Raw genomic sequence first — 13,843 nt, forward strand, 5'->3', positions numbered from 1 at the left:
GAAACCCCACAGAGTTAAAGGACTTGTCCCAGCTGGAACAGCTAGCAGGGAGTGGGGCTGGATTTGGACCGCAAGTTTCTGGCTCCAGAGCGCAGGTGTTTAACCGCGGCTGGAGGAGGCGCGGAGGGGTGGGGGTGGGGGGGACGACTGCACGCAAAGCTTGGGGGAACTTGAAATCGCTTGTGTGGTGACCCGGTCGTGGGAGGACGTTGGAGGAGAGTGGGGAGGGGTTCTGAGCGCAGGCCTCGGGTGGTGTCGCATGCACCTGACTCACTGCGTCCCCGAGCACGCCCTCCCCGCTCTCCGGGCCTGTTTTATCGCGTGTGAAATGGGAGCCACTCGGCCCGCTTCCCTCCCGGCTTGGGTGAGAAAACCCACGTGGGGCATTTGGCAGTCAGCGCTCATTAAATGCCAGCTGGGGTTATTATGATGATTACCCCCATTATTATCCTTAATAACTAATTAATTAGAACTAATGCGTCCTCTCCGCGTGCGACTGGGTCTCTCCGGGCCGGGAAGTTGGGAAGTTACGGGACCCCAAGGAGTGGCGAGCTCAGGCTCAGAATTCTCCCCCATCCCCCACGCCCCCAGCCCACCCCGCAAGCCTCCAGTCCACCCCGTCCTCCCCCCCACACACACACACATTAGGCCTCGTAAAGCTGCGGGCAGGCCAGGGTGGCGCGGGCCAGAAGGCAGGAGTCTGGGTGTGGGCGCCCCTTGCGTCGCCCCCCAGCCGGTGAGCGTCCCGCTAACGCCAAGGTGAGCCGTCGGGCGCTAGGACCGTCCCACCCCGCGGGAGCAGGGCGTGGGGGCCGGACTGGCCCCGAGGCCACGCCCCCTCTGATTATTGGCTCTCGGGCCCCGGCGCGCGGCCCCGATTGGTGGAGGCGGCCGCCAGCCCTCCCCGCCCCGCCCCACCCGGGCCTTAATTTGGGGTTTGGGGCCCGGAGGCTGCAGGCGCGCTCGGCGGGGCGGGCTTGGGCGGTGGCGCGGGGAGAGCCGGGCGCGGACGGCTCGCGCGCGGGGTTCGCGTCTGCCGCGCGCCAGGCCGGCCGGCCCGGGTGCGGAGCGCGGCCATGGGCCCGGGGCCCCCGGCGGCCGGAGCGGGGGCGCCGCCGCGGCCCCTGTCGGTGGCCGCGCGGCTGAGCTACGCGGTGGGCCACTTCCTCAACGACCTGTGCGCGTCCATGTGGTTCACCTACCTGCTGCTCTACCTGCACTCGGTGCGCGCCTACAGCTCGCGCGGCGCCGGCCTGCTCCTGCTGCTCGGCCAGGTGGCCGACGGGCTGTGCACGCCCCTCGTGGGCTACGAGGCCGACCGCGCCGCCGGCCGCTGCGTGCGCTGCGGCCCCCGAAAGGCCTGGCACCTGGTCGGTAAGTCGCGGCCGAGCCTCCTCCCTCCGACTGCCTGCCGCGGGGCCTTCCCCTTCTGCCTGCTTGCCTCGGGGCCTGAGCCTCCCCCAACGCACTGTTTGTCCCGGGGCCGAGCCCCCCTCCGCTGCTAGGCTGCCTGCCCCGGGGCCTGACGTCGTCTAGCCCACTGCCTGCCTCGGGGCCTGAGCCTCCCCCATCTGCCTGCCTGCCCTGGGGCCTGAGCCTACCCCAACGCAGTTTGTCCCTCCACTGCCAGCCTGCCTGCCCCGGGGCCTGACCTCTCCTAGCCCACTGCCTGCCTCGGGGCCTGAGCCTCCCCTCTCTGCCTGCCTGCCTGCCTGCCTGCCTGCCTGCTCTACGTCCTGAACCTCCTCTATCTGGCTGCTCAGTACCCTTCTATTGCCCCATCCTTGACCTCCTCCATCTGTCTGCTTAACTGCTCTGTGCTTCTTCCGTCTGCCACCTGACCACTCATGTGACCCTCCAGTGGCACTTCCCTTTGTCGTTCTGTCTGACCCCCATGGGCACCCTGAACCCTCTCTGGATTGGGTCTGACTGCCTGGTGGCACCTCTGTCAGTCGGCCTGGTCGGCTTGACTTTTTCATTTGTCTGTCTGGGTGACAACTCTGTCCGAGTGAGGGCCAGGCTGCCTGGAGCCCCCTCTGTCAGTCTGTCCCGTTTCTCCAGCGCACTCCTGCCCATCCTCTGCCCCATCATGGGGAACCTGGTGCTTGGGAGGTTTACGGGTGCTGCGCTGGGGAGCTAAGACTTGGGGGCCAGACGGAAGAGGCAGGGGTCTGCATGTGTCTGGCTGAGGAGGATGGGGTCTGTGGGCCCAACAGGGTCAAGCTGTGTCCTGGGGGAGTTGTCAGAACACCTCTGTTGGTGAGGGGAGGAGGCAGGTCCCCCAGGAGCCGGGGTGTCCTGCCCAGTGCACACCCTTGATAAGGCCTGCCTCCTGGCATCCCTTCTCTGCCACCACGGATCCTGGGCCGTGAGATTAGCCCCAGCCACTTTCTCTGCTGTTCTTTCCCTGGCAGAGGTGCCTGCTGCATCCTGGCATTTGGGTTCCGCTGGGCATTTCAGGAGGCAGGCACAGGAATCCTGCCCAATCCTGTGAATTCTGGGTGGCAGCTTTCTAGAAGCTAGGAGGGGCTGACCACTGCCTCCTTGCCCTTGGGAGCAGCGGCCGGGGAGGCAAGGATTCGCCCTGGGCCCTGGCGAGTGCTGTTTTTGCAAGGTGCAGCCGATCTCCAAGTGGCCCAAGTGGCCGGATGTCAGGTTTCTCGGGCACTGAGGACACCCAGGCTGCTCTTGGGTCACTTGAGACCATGGCAGCCAGGGAGGGAAGCAGGGGGAGACAGGAGACTCCGACAGACTGGTGATCACCTCATCTGAAAAACAGACGCGAGAGGTGCCCGTCTTTGGGCTGACGTTGGGATTGCTTGCAGAGCTGAGCCCAGTCTTCAATGCAGTTTTGTTCATAATAGATAAACTCATGGACAAACACACAAGACAGCCCCTAGGCCTGACCGGTGACAGAGGTGGGGAGTCTTTTCTCTGGGGCGGGCAGGGGAGACACCCCTGAGGAGACGGAGCCAGCTGTGGGAAGGTAGCTGGGCAGTGGACACTGCATGTGCCCCCAGGCCTGCCTGTGTGCCCCTCTCGTAGGTGGGAGGGTCCACCTGACCCCGGAGGAAGAATCTGAGTCCCCCGGCAGAGGCAGGAGTTAGGCACCTTTGTAAATAAAGAACTGAAGGCTTTGTGTTTATGTAAAACAGGCCTGGGGGATAGGTGTCCCTACGGGACCTCAAGGCCTCCACCTGCACCCCTTCTCTACCTCAGGGTGAGTATGTGGGGAGACCCAGGAGGATCTGTGGAGAGAGGAAACTGGGGCAGCTCCTCTTGGCCTGATAAGGTGGCTTGAGTGAATCACCTTGGAAACAGTGCCCACTTCTCTTTTTTTTGCCCCTGAGCCTGTGGGTGGTGGGTTCACTTTTCCCCTTAGCAGGCCCCCTGGGCTCCCCCGCTCTAGCCCAGAGAGGACCCTTAGAGCCATACATGGATTTTTCCCATGGGGTCCAGGCTGGGGCATGTGGGTGAACTGGGTTTCATAAGGGAGAAGTGGAGCTCTGAAGCTTTGGGGATTTGAAGGATGAATAGGAGTGTGTGTGTGTGGGGGGGGCATTCCAACCCATTGAATCAGCTGTGCAAGGGTGACATAGCCCAGCTTGGAAGCTGCTGAGGCAGGAAGTGGCTGAGAGCCATAGGAGCTCCCACTTTCATAGGTTAACTCCTGGTTCTCATGCTGACTTTGGGAGCTGGGTATTTTCAATGTCTGTACTTTTTGGAAACTGCGGCCCAGGGAGGGGAAGTCACTTGCCTCAAGTCCCCCGGCCAGGCAGCCTCATCCAGGCAATGGTTAACCTGGCCTGGCCAGCTTCAGGGTGGATTCTGGCAAGGGAAGCACATTCTTCTGACCAGAGTCTACATAGTTTGTGCCTGGCCCTGAGGCGGCCCCCGGGGCCCCCAGGCATGAGCTCAGGATGCCCCTCCCAGGCCCCAGTTCCAGAGAAATAGCAAGGAAGGGTGCCTTTGCTTTCATTTCCCCATCCCAGGATGCAGAGTTGGCCCCAGGGTCTACGGCATGAGGTCCTGAGCCTGGAGGGAGAGGGGAAGGCCAGCTGCCAGGCCCAGCAGGGGAGGGTGCTGAGCTGGGCCTGTCCTGGCAGAGGGAAGGAACATGGCTCAGGGCCCAGCGGCTCACACACTGAACCTGTGTCCTCATCTGGAAAGCGGGGAGAATAGGAACACCCGCTTCTTGGGGCTGTAAGTGGATGACATTAGTATAATTATACACTCACCCAAAAGATATGTGCCAGGCTCCGTGCTGGTGGCCAGGGCCCCAGAAATGACCTTGAGAGACCTATTGCCCACCCTCCCAGAGCCCAGTCTCCGCTGGGGGAGGCAGGCAGGAAACAAGCAGAGACAAAAGAATCCCTGTGTGGGCTAAGGCATGTGAGAGGAAAGCCGTGTCCAGATGGACTGTGTCAGCGCAGGGAGGGGACTGCTGGGGACTGTGGTGATCAGGGAAGTGTCAGCACAGGGAGGGGCCTGCTGGGGACTGCAGTGGTCAGGGAGAGCTTTGCTGAGGAGGTGGCATTTGAGTTGAGTCCTGAGGCACGAAAGGATGTGAGGGGAACAGCGGGCACAGCTGGTGCAAAGGCCCTGGGGCAGGACCGAGCCTCGTGTGCTGAGGCTAGGAGGCCTCCTTGTGTGGCTGGAGTGGGGGTGGGGGGTGGGGGGCAGGTCCTGCAGGGCCTGTTGGCTGCCCCCGCGCACTTGGGCTTCTTCTGAGGTATCAGGTAAAGGAAAGACCCCTTCATGAGCTGATAGGGACACTGGGGCTCAGGGAGGGCAGGGTCCACCGTAGCCTCACCCAGCATCACCTGGCCTCCTGACTGCTGGGTGCGCGGTGGGACGCTTGGCAGGAGCTGGGGGGCAAGCTCTGCCAGGAGGCGGGAAAGCAAGCGTGTCTGTGGCGGGCAGCGCTCCAGGGGACGCCGCAGGTGCTCTGTGCTTCTGTTTCCCCACCTGCCACCAAGGGAGCACCCCTGGGGAGCCCGAGGCTAGCAGGGGGAAGCCCCATTCTTGTCCTGTCTTATCACCTGGCCGTAGGTCCTGGCCCTGCTCTTGTACTTGCAGCACGTGACCTTGGGAACACAACAGCCCGTTGTGTGTCTCAGTTTCGCCAGCCCTGGGGGCACATAACCTGAACTGACAGGTGGAGCCCTGGCCCTGCTGTCCTCTTGGGCTGCATGACCTCAGGGGGACCCCAGGGCTCCCTGCCTCGGTTTCGCCATTTGTCACAGGAACTATTCCCCAGGGAAGCCGTGGGCCGCGGACCCCCCCCCCCCCGGTCTGTGACTGTGGAAGGGTCCCCACCAGGTCAGGCCCTGGGAGCCCGGGGCTGGTGTGGGAAGGCCCGTGGTGTGACCTCCCCGCTCTCTGCTCCTCCCCAGGTACCATCTGTGTCCTGCTGTCCTTCCCCTTCATCTTCAGCCCGTGTCTGGGCTGCGGGGCAGCCACGCCCGAGTGGGCCGCCCTCCTCTACTACGCGCCCTTCATCGTGATCTTCCAGTTCGGCTGGGCGGCTACGCAGATTGCCCACCTCAGCCTCATCCCAGAGCTGGCCACCAGCGACCACGAGAAGGTGGAGCTCACGGCCCTCAGGTGCGGCCTCCGTGCGAGCACAGCGGGCCAGGCCGGGAAGCGGCGGCCCTCCCGCGATCGGGCGCGGCTCTGGGACGGTCGAAGTGTGTTAGTGAGCCGTTGCCGCGTGAACGGCCAGAGCTAGCAGCTTCAGACAGCACGCGCGTATCAGCTCACGGTTTCTGTGGCTTCGGGGTCTGGCTCTGCTTAGCTGTATTTTCTTTTTTCTTCTTTTTGAAAATATTTATTTGAGAGTGGGGGGAGGGGCAGAGGGCGAGGGAGAATCTCAGACTCCGCTCAGCGCGGAGCCTCACACGGGTCTCGATCTCGCGACCCTGAGATCGTGACCTGAGCGGAAGCCAAGAGTTGGATGCTCGACCAACCGAGCCACCCAGGCGCCCCACCACTTAGCTGTACTTTCTGCTCCGTGGTCTCCCCTCAGGGTACTGGTTAGGGCAGGGGTCTCAGCTGAGGCTTAGGTTTTTCTAAGGATTTCCTGATTAGGTCTGGCTCACCCAGGATCATCTCCCTTAATTCCAGCTGCAGAATCCCTTTACCTTCGCCACAAAGTGTTGCCTCAACCTGGGAGTGACATCCCGTGTCCATAGGCCCCCTCCCCCAGGGGAGGGGTTGGACGGGGTGGGACCAGGGCCATCTTAGAATCCCGCCTGCAGGATGCGGCTAGCACTTGGCCTGTTGACTTGCTTGAGGTCCTGACAGACCTTCTGCTGGATAGGATGGTAACAGGAGCATTTATGGAGTGCTTGCTGTGTGCAGGCACATTTCTAGGCCCTTCACGAGGATTACCGTCTTTAATCCCCCTGGCAGTCCCGAGATCTGTCACGTGTCCTTGAGAGGGTCTGAGCAGCGTGCGTCCCCGAGGGACAGCGTGTGCTCGGAAGAGGGTAGAGGCTCGAGCTCCGGGAGGAAGGGCTAGCATGGGTGGTGGCGGCCGGCGTGGCTGGAGCTCAGGGAAGGGCTGCCCACGGGAGGGCGCCTGCGAGGTGTGCACTCCTCCTGCTGTCGTGGAAGCATCTTCACTGCGGCCCAGCCTGGCTTCCTCCCCGCCCTGCCCTTGGGTTCTGCATTCGGGCGTGGGCGCGGCCCCAGTGACAGGGGTTGCCCAGTGCCCAGGGCCCTGAGGGCCCCGAGGGCCCCAGCTGGCGGGTGGCTTGAGAGACCAGGCTCTGGGCCGCCTTCTACCGGCAGGCACGTTCCTGCCAGTCTTGTGGCCTCTCCACTTTGATCTCTGGGGTATTGGTCCCACTCTCACAAAGGGAAACTGAGTCCTGTGTGCGGTCCAGAGGCTCTGCCCCCACACCCCCAGCCCCTGGAGGGGCACCGTTCCGGGGCTACAAGCAGGAGGGGCCCCAGATGCTTCTAGACCAAGGCGCAGGATCTGGGAACCAAGAATCCCAAATCCTGGCTTCTGAGCGTCTCAGGTCTTCCCGGAGTCTCTGTACCCCCGGCCCAGGCAGCTGGGATGTCAGGGTGGAGTCGCGGGTTGGCCGTCAGTCATCACGTAACGGGCAGCAAGGGCTCTGCTGCGGCCACCCAGCGTTTGGTGGCCGAACGCCCCCCAACCAGAGATTCCCTGGAGGCCGGAAGCGGCTTTGGCAGCGTGGCCGGCGGCCCCGCGCTGAAGCCCGCCCTGCCCCCGCCAGGTACGCCTTCACCGTGGTGGCCAGCATCACCGTGTACAGTGCCGCCTGGGTGCTGCTCCACCTGCAGGGCTCCCCGAGCTTGGGGGGGGCCCGCAGGGTCACTGACCAGCTGGGCGTCCAAGACGTGCCGGTGTTCCAGGTGAGCGGGGCCCGGCTGGGACACCCCGGTGGCCCGAACCCAGGGCCCGGGCTGAGCGCGCAGCCGCTGACCCCTCTCCTGCCTGGCCTCCAGAACCTCTCCCTGCTGGTGGTGGGAGTCGGGGCCGTCTCTTCGCTGCTGTTCCATCTGGGCACCAGGGAAGGGCGCCGGCCTCGGGCGGAGGAGCCGGACGAGCACAGCCCGCTGCTGGCCCCCGCCACCGCCCGGCCCCTGCTGCTCTGGAAGCACTGGCTCCGGGAGCCGGCCTTCTATCAGGTGCGCTGCCGGGGGGCGCGGGGCTGCGGGCGGGGATGGCGGACACGGGGTGGGGGGCACGCAGTCCCTTTGCCGCCCTCCCTCCGTCACTGCTCCCCGCCCCGCCAGCCTGGCGGCCGGTCACCACGAGCGGCTCACGTGGGCCCCCCCAGCCCCCCAACCCCCCAACCCGAGCCTTCGGTTTGCCTGCCCGCAGGTGGGCTTGCTGTACATGAGCACGAGGCTCATCGTGAACCTGTCCCAGACGTACATAGCCATGTATCTCACCTACTCCCTCAACCTGCCCAAGGTGAGCTGGGGGGGCCGGATGGCGCAGGGGGTGGCACGGCCCCGGGGCCCCCCGTGCCCACACCCACTCTGCCCCAACAGAAGTTCATCGCCACCATCCCGCTGGTGATGTACCTCAGCGGTTTCTGCTCCTCCTTCCTCATGAAGCCAGTCAACAAGTGCATCGGGAGGAACGTAAGTGGGCAGGACGGGCGGAGGGGTGGGGGCCCCCACAGCTGAGGACCCCGAGAACTGGTGGCTCCAGACCGTGGCGTCCAGCCCGTGGCAGCCCCGGGTCTGGCTTCCGCGTGGCTCTGGGACTCCGTGCTGCCCGGGGCCGTGGCCGGCGGTGGCCCGGAGCCCTGGAACTCTGCAACTCTGGCCGGTGCAACTAAGGAGCTCGACACGTCACCGTGTTTGATTTTAATGGACCTGCGTCTGGCTGCAGCCTGCTCCGTCTCCACGCAGCTCCCCGGGGCTGGCTCGGCGTGCTTAGCACCCCTGGCCCCAGAACCCTCCGAGTCCGAGCTCGGGGTGCCGCAGGGAGGGTCCAGCTGGACCCCGTCCCTGCGGCGGCGGGCAGGGGGTCCGGCCGGCTGAAGACCGGGGAGGGCAGGCGCCACGCAGCGAGGCGGCCCTGATGCCGGCTGGCTCCCCCGCAGCTGACCTACTTCGCGGGCCTCCTGGTGATCCTGGCCTTCGCAGCCTGGGTGGCCCTGGCAGACGGGCTGGGCATGGCCGTCTACGCAGCAGCTGTGCTGCTGGGCACGGGCTGCGCCACCATCCTCGTCACCTCGCTGGCCATGACGGCCGACCTCATCGGCCCCCACACGGTAAGGCTGACGGGCGGGGCGTGCTGGGGGCCGCGGCCGCGCTGCGGCTGCTGACCTCCCTGCTCGTGTACCCAGCACAGCGGAGCCTTCGTGTACGGGGCCATGAGCTTCTCGGATAAAGTGGCCAACGGGCTGGCAGTCATGGCCATCCAGAGCCTGTATCCCTGCTCGTGAGTGCTGTTCATTTATTCGTGTAGTAAGAACGTGCTGTGCGTGCTGAGTGCCAGGCACTGCCCCGGGTCTGGGGGTTCAGCCTGGACGAAGGCCAGCGCACGGGTGGTGCCCGCACCCTGGGGAGACCCGCTTGCTCCTGACCTGGGGCACTTGGCGGGCTGTTGTGTGCTGGGGACACAGCGTCCGGACGTACTGGGGAAGTAGGAGTGGGCAGGGCCGGGGCAAAGCCAGAATCTGCGTTCAGACCCTCAGAACCTAGGGTTTTGGACCCAGATGGTTCTAGACCACTGGGTGGAGACTTATAGAAGCCTGGGATCTGGGAACAAAAGCCTGTTCCTCTGTCCTCACTGACCTGGGGGCAATACCAGCTCCTTTAATAAGCACAGAACTGTGTGATCCAAACCAGTGGCAAGGAGGTGGAGAAAACCCCAGTTATGAAGACCTGTCTGGGGCAAGAGGTCAGGGAGGGCTTCCTTGAGGAGGTGACATTGGACCGGAGACCTGTTAGGGAGTTCCAGGCAAATGGGGAGGAACCCCCAGTGCGAAGGTCCTGTGGTAGGACTGGGCTTGGTGTGTTGGGAGGAACAGGGGGAGGCCCGTGGGGTTGGAGCAGAGTAAGTGACGGGCAGGGAGGGAGGGGATGGGGCAGATGTGGGAGGAGGGTGTGGGTGGTGGAGGGTGACCCCCTGGTTCTGGCTACCCAACAGCTGAGCAGGAGGTCCAGGCTGGAGGGACCTGACAGATGGCAACTCACCTGCTTCTGCCCTCCCCCTAGCTTGGAGATTTGCTGCAGGGCCTGCATGGGCTTCTACCGCTGGGTGATGGTGGCCGCCACCGGCGGGGTGGGCGTGGCCGCCACCCTCTGTCTCTGCAGTCTCCTCATCTGGCCCATCCGCCTGCGGAGCTGTGAGTCCCAGCCACGCCCCACCCCGTGGGCCAGGGGCTGGAGGGCTGGAGGGCTGGAGGGCTGGGCCCCCCTCCACTGATTCCACCCCACCCCTTTCTCCTGCAGGGGACCCTGGAGCCCAGCCCTGATTCCACAGGCGCCACGGTTGCCGTCCTGTGCACATGAACTCTGTATACTCCAGGACCAGCTGAGGCCAGGAGCAGCCCTCCCTTCGTGCCGCCCCCACCTCCCATCCCTACCCCCGCATCCTTGCCTGGCTGTGGGGGCAGGACGCTCAGGATCCCAGACACGGAGCTCAGCGCTCTGGGATCCAGGGGTGCGCCCGGCTCACCCCTCACCCCAGGCTCGGGTGCAGTTTGCTACATGCCGCCAGGTCCCCCGACCACGACGTGGTCACTGAGCCTGACGGGAGCCTCAGGCAGGGGGTAGGGAGGAGCAAGGCCCATGCTCTGTGCCCAGGCCACTGCTGGCCACGAATAAAGAGCCACCCGTGGGTGAGGACTGTGGCCTCAGATGTGTGCCCAGAGCCCAGATTGGGGAGAGGGCAGCTGGTATGCCCTGCGTCTGCCTGCCTCTGGCCCAGTTTTGGTCACTGGGGTCTTGGTTGGGGGCTCCCTTGATCTGGCCGCTGGATCACGCAAGGTCCCCGGGGTCCCCAGAGGTGGACAGATGCACGGGGGTGGAGTCCCTGCAGCGGGCGGTGTCGGGCAGCATGAACTTTATCAGTGGGTGGGCGTGTAGACGGATGGGGGCCGTTGGATGGTGGAGGGACAGTAAGGTTCCAGGTCCCATTGCCTGTAGTTCTGCGTGGGGTGGCGCAGGCACCGGGGCGCTGACAGGAACGGCATGTCGTCAGACCCCTGCCACGGCGGCTCCGCCCGGTACCAGTGCCTGTTGACCACTGTGGGGCCAGGACCCAGGTCACCTCCTGTCGCCGGGCACTCTGAGCCCCAGCCGAGGTGGCCTGGCTCTCCCCGATCGCCCCCGCCTTCTCACCGTATTCCTTGCCCCGGCTGGGTCTGTCCGGCCACAGCGTGCTCCCCCACCGCGTGCTGGGGGCCCTGCACTGGGCAGGGAGGACAGGGTCGTACCAGGCGGTCTCCCGGAGGCGCTGCGTGTAGGCTGTTGGGGGGCGGGTAGGAGGTCATCTGTGGCCCTGGCCGTCCCCTTGGGGCTGGCCGGGGCGGGGGGGGGGGGGGCAGGCCAGGCTGAGCACTCACCGGGGGGCATGCTTTGCTCCCGGTGGCTGTGATGTCCATGCCATCGCGTGTAGGCCTCGCGGTATGGGCTGTCCGGAGCCCGTGGGACCGTGTACCAGGCTTCCCGGGACTCGGAATTGGTCAGGCCGGTGTAGCCCAGCTGACCGGCGGCGTCGTGCCCCATGGGGGCGTACTTCCAGCGCACTGCCTGCCTGGTGGCCGGTGTCCAGCGGGGCCCCTCCACGGACAGGTAGTCGTCGCTGAGGGGGTGAGGGCAGGAGACAGAGGCTGAGTCTGGGGCCCGCCCCTGCCCTCAAATGGGCCTTTTCACCCTCTGCCCTGCATTGCCGGCGTGCACACCCCCGGCCCAGCCTGGCAGAGGAGAGGGGGTGCTAAGCCCTGTAGTCCCCGCCCCTCTAACCCCCCAGGACCCTCATTAAACCTTCCACTATGTCAGCACTTCTGGCCCATCCCCCAGGGACACGGGGTGCCACTAAGGAGGCAGCTGCAGCCCAGTGCAGGTGGGCGTACAAAGGCCCTGGGGCAGCAGGGAACGGCATAAGGAGCAGGGCTGCAGTGCAGAGATGGAAGTACGCTAACAACGATCAAGGTCGAGGGGCGCCCGGTGGTGCAGTCGGGGGAGCGTGCGACTCAATCTCGGAGTCGTGAGTTTGAGCCCGATGGTGGGTGTGGAAAGGACTCAAAAATAAAATCTTAAAAATTGAATCTCTAGGGCGCCTGGGTGGCTCAGTTGGTTAAGCGACTGCCTTCGGCTCAGGTCATGATCCTGGAGTCCCTGGATCGAGTCCCGCATCGGGCTCCCTGCTCGGCAGGGAGTCTGCTTCTCCCTCTGACCCTCCTCCCTCTCATGTGCTCTCTCTCTCATTCTGTCAAATAAATAAATAAAATCTTAAAAAAAAAAAAAATTTGAATCTCTATGTGGTACCATTAAAAATGAAAGCAGAAAAAAAAACCCAGAAGTGGAAGAAACCCCCAAAGCTGCTAAAGCTGCAGGGAAACTTGCTTGGGCAGAAACCTCAAGTGGCCGTTCCTTCCTGAAGGCCTGGTAGTAGCAACACTGCCCGAGAAGAGAAGGACGAGCAGGCGCTTCGCCCCGGTGGTCGGGGGCGCTGTTGACCACAGGCTCTTTCACCTGCGCCTTGCACGGCCCAGAGATCACGGAAAACTGGAAACCCACAGGTCTCCTCGAGGGTGGGTGAGCCTGGAAGGTTCTGGGACATCAGTCTCGGGAACCCGACACACACGGAGTTTGCCACGCGCTCAAAGGGGAACTTCACCATCTTGGGTACCCCGCCCTCGTGAAACGAACACTTCTGAACCGTAACGTGCACGGAACTTGTAAAACACAAGGACTATGGTCTAACGTAACAATGAGAAGTAGGTCTCTCTCGGTCAAACGTCAGTTTAACAAATGAAGAGCAGCACCTTAGAACTGGAAGAAACCCCCAAGTGAATGCTTGCTTGGTCCGCAGTCCAGAGAGTTCCTGCCCCTGGAAACAGCCAGGGCCGCCGGCCCCTGCACCCGGGTTTGCAGCGCGTGCTGCGCGTCCCCCTTCTGCAGCACAGACGTGCAGTGGGGCGGCCCACGGGCACCTGCCTTCCTACGTCTGCACCGTCCCCCGTTACGGTGCACTTCTCCAGGCCACTGCAGTGAAAGGGCCCCCCAGATCCATGCCCACCTGGTATCTCAGAACAACCCCACTGGGAAACAGTCTCAGCAGACACAGTTGCTAAGCTGCGGGCCTGTGGGGCTGGGCTGGCCCTCGTGCAGTGCCTGGTGTCCTTGGAAGGGGGAGCCTGGACACAGAGAAGGCTATGTGACACAGGGGCACAGATCGGGGTGACGTGTCCTCAGAGGGCACCGAGCACTGCCAGAAAGGCACTAAAACGGGGAGGCCTGGGAGAGCTGCTCCCTCAGGCCCCAGGGCCTCTGTACGCCCACCTGCACTGGGCTGCAGCTGCCTCCTTAGTGGCACCCCGTGTCCCTGCAGAAGACTCCTGGAGAGACCTGGTCAGTTCTGCGGGCCGTGCCCATGCCCACAGCGGACCCCTCACCTGCGGTGCCCACGCACGCCCTGCTCTGGCCCCAGGTGGGGAGGGGAGTACCAGGTGCAGGTGGGCCAGGAGATACGGGGTGCAGCCAGGTTAGGATGGGGCGAGGGTACAGCACCAACGTGCCTTGACTGAAGAGCAAATGACACGCAAGAGAAGCCAAACCAAATGCCATCAGGCCCGAAACACAGAGGTGGCGCGTGGCCGTGGCGGACACTCACCTGTACAGAGGTGCTGGGAAATCTGCTTCGAGGGTCCCCCGGGGGACGTAGGGCCTGGCAGCCTCCCGCCGCAGGGTCTGCATGTCTGCCTCTGGGTCCCCAGGGGCTCTCATGCCTGGAAGGCCTGTGGGGCCATTGTTGACAGCGACAAAGGCCACCCTTGGTGTCCTGGCAACGGTACTGGCCAGCGCGGGCCCCCATCCAGACAGCTCCCTCCCTCCCCCAGCGGAGGATGGCAGGATGGCAGGGCCAGGCGGGGGGAGGCACGGGGGAGGCGCTGGCCGTGAGCCCCGGGCTCCCTGTGCCCGACCCAGGCTCCCACCTCCTCCTCTCTGGGCCCCTCAGAACAGCCCCACGGGCTCTCTGGGCCGTGCCATCCAGCGCACCCTTCCAGGAGCTCCAGCTGGGACCCCCCCCCATTCCCAGCCCTCCCTCCTCACCCCCAACCCTGCCCCTCTTCTGCTTCTGAGCTACACTCAGAGCAAGACCTGCAGGCATGCGCGC

At 64.4% G+C, this 13,843-nt stretch overlaps 2 protein-coding genes across 4 annotated transcripts; one reads left to right on the forward strand and one right to left on the reverse strand.

Moving 5' to 3' along the window:
* The first annotated feature begins 967 nt into the window (after positions 1-967).
* Positions 968-10,358, forward strand: MFSD12 (major facilitator superfamily domain containing 12). 3 transcript variants are annotated; one of them, XM_045863346.3, is made up of 10 exons: positions 969-1,374; positions 5,397-5,607; positions 7,251-7,389; positions 7,483-7,665; positions 7,862-7,954; positions 8,035-8,127; positions 8,595-8,765; positions 8,841-8,935; positions 9,715-9,845; positions 9,952-10,093. In XM_045863346.3, the coding sequence occupies exons 1-10, from the start codon at positions 1,077-1,079 to the stop codon at positions 9,972-9,974; spliced, it is 1,437 nt and encodes a 478-aa protein (XP_045719302.1). In that variant the 5' UTR covers positions 969-1,076; the 3' UTR covers positions 9,975-10,093. The 3 variants fall into 3 exon arrangements, with proteins under 3 accessions (XP_064430824.1, XP_064430816.1, XP_045719302.1); XM_064574754.1 differs by lacking the exon at positions 9,952-10,093 and having other exon boundaries at positions 968-1,374; positions 9,647-9,783; XM_064574746.1 differs by lacking the exons at positions 8,595-8,765; positions 8,841-8,935 and having other exon boundaries at positions 968-1,374; positions 9,952-10,358.
* A 210-nt stretch (positions 10,359-10,568) lies between these two features.
* On the reverse strand, positions 10,569-13,753 carry TEKTIP1 (tektin bundle interacting protein 1). The gene is made up of 4 exons (XM_045902269.2): positions 13,340-13,753; positions 11,067-11,305; positions 10,843-10,968; positions 10,569-10,747 (listed from the first exon to the last, which is right to left on the reverse strand). Exons 1-4 carry the CDS (start codon positions 13,450-13,452, stop codon positions 10,569-10,571), a joined length of 657 nt encoding a protein of 218 aa, XP_045758225.1. The 5' UTR covers positions 13,453-13,753.
* Positions 13,754-13,843: the final 90 nt, after the last annotated feature.

The sequence above is a fragment of the Mirounga angustirostris genome, unplaced genomic scaffold (genome assembly GCF_029215605.1).
Source record: "Mirounga angustirostris isolate CCGP_5_RB_7025 unplaced genomic scaffold, mMirAng1.0.hap1 SCAF_1, whole genome shotgun sequence".
In the NCBI taxonomy this organism is placed as follows: domain Eukaryota; kingdom Metazoa; phylum Chordata; class Mammalia; order Carnivora; family Phocidae; genus Mirounga; species Mirounga angustirostris.

What these genes read in the sequence shown, in the direction of transcription:
- MFSD12 (XM_064574746.1), top strand. Translation starts at nt 1,077, where the DNA reads ATGGGCCCGGGGCCCCCGGCGGCCGGAGCGGGGGCGCCGCCGCGGCCC. An exon ending in GTGGAGCTCACGGCCCTCAG is followed by an intron (nt 5,608 to 7,250) that starts GTGCGGCCTCCG and finishes TGCCCCCGCCAG; the next exon opens with GTACGCCTTCACCGTGGTGG. An exon ending in GCCCATCCGCCTGCGGAGCT is followed by an intron (nt 9,846 to 9,951) that starts GTGAGTCCCAGC and finishes TTTCTCCTGCAG; the next exon opens with GGGACCCTGGAGCCCAGCCC.
- TEKTIP1 (XM_045902269.2), bottom strand. Translation starts at nt 13,452, where the DNA reads ATGAGAGCCCCTGGGGACCCAGAGGCAGACATGCAGACCCTGCGGCGG. An exon ending in TTCCCAGCACCTCTGTACAG is followed by an intron (nt 11,306 to 13,339) that starts GTGAGTGTCCGC and finishes TCACCCCCTCAG; the next exon opens with CGACGACTACCTGTCCGTGG. An exon ending in CAGCCGGGGCAAGGAATACG is followed by an intron (nt 10,748 to 10,842) that starts GTGAGAAGGCGG and finishes CTGGCCCCACAG; the next exon opens with TGGTCAACAGGCACTGGTAC.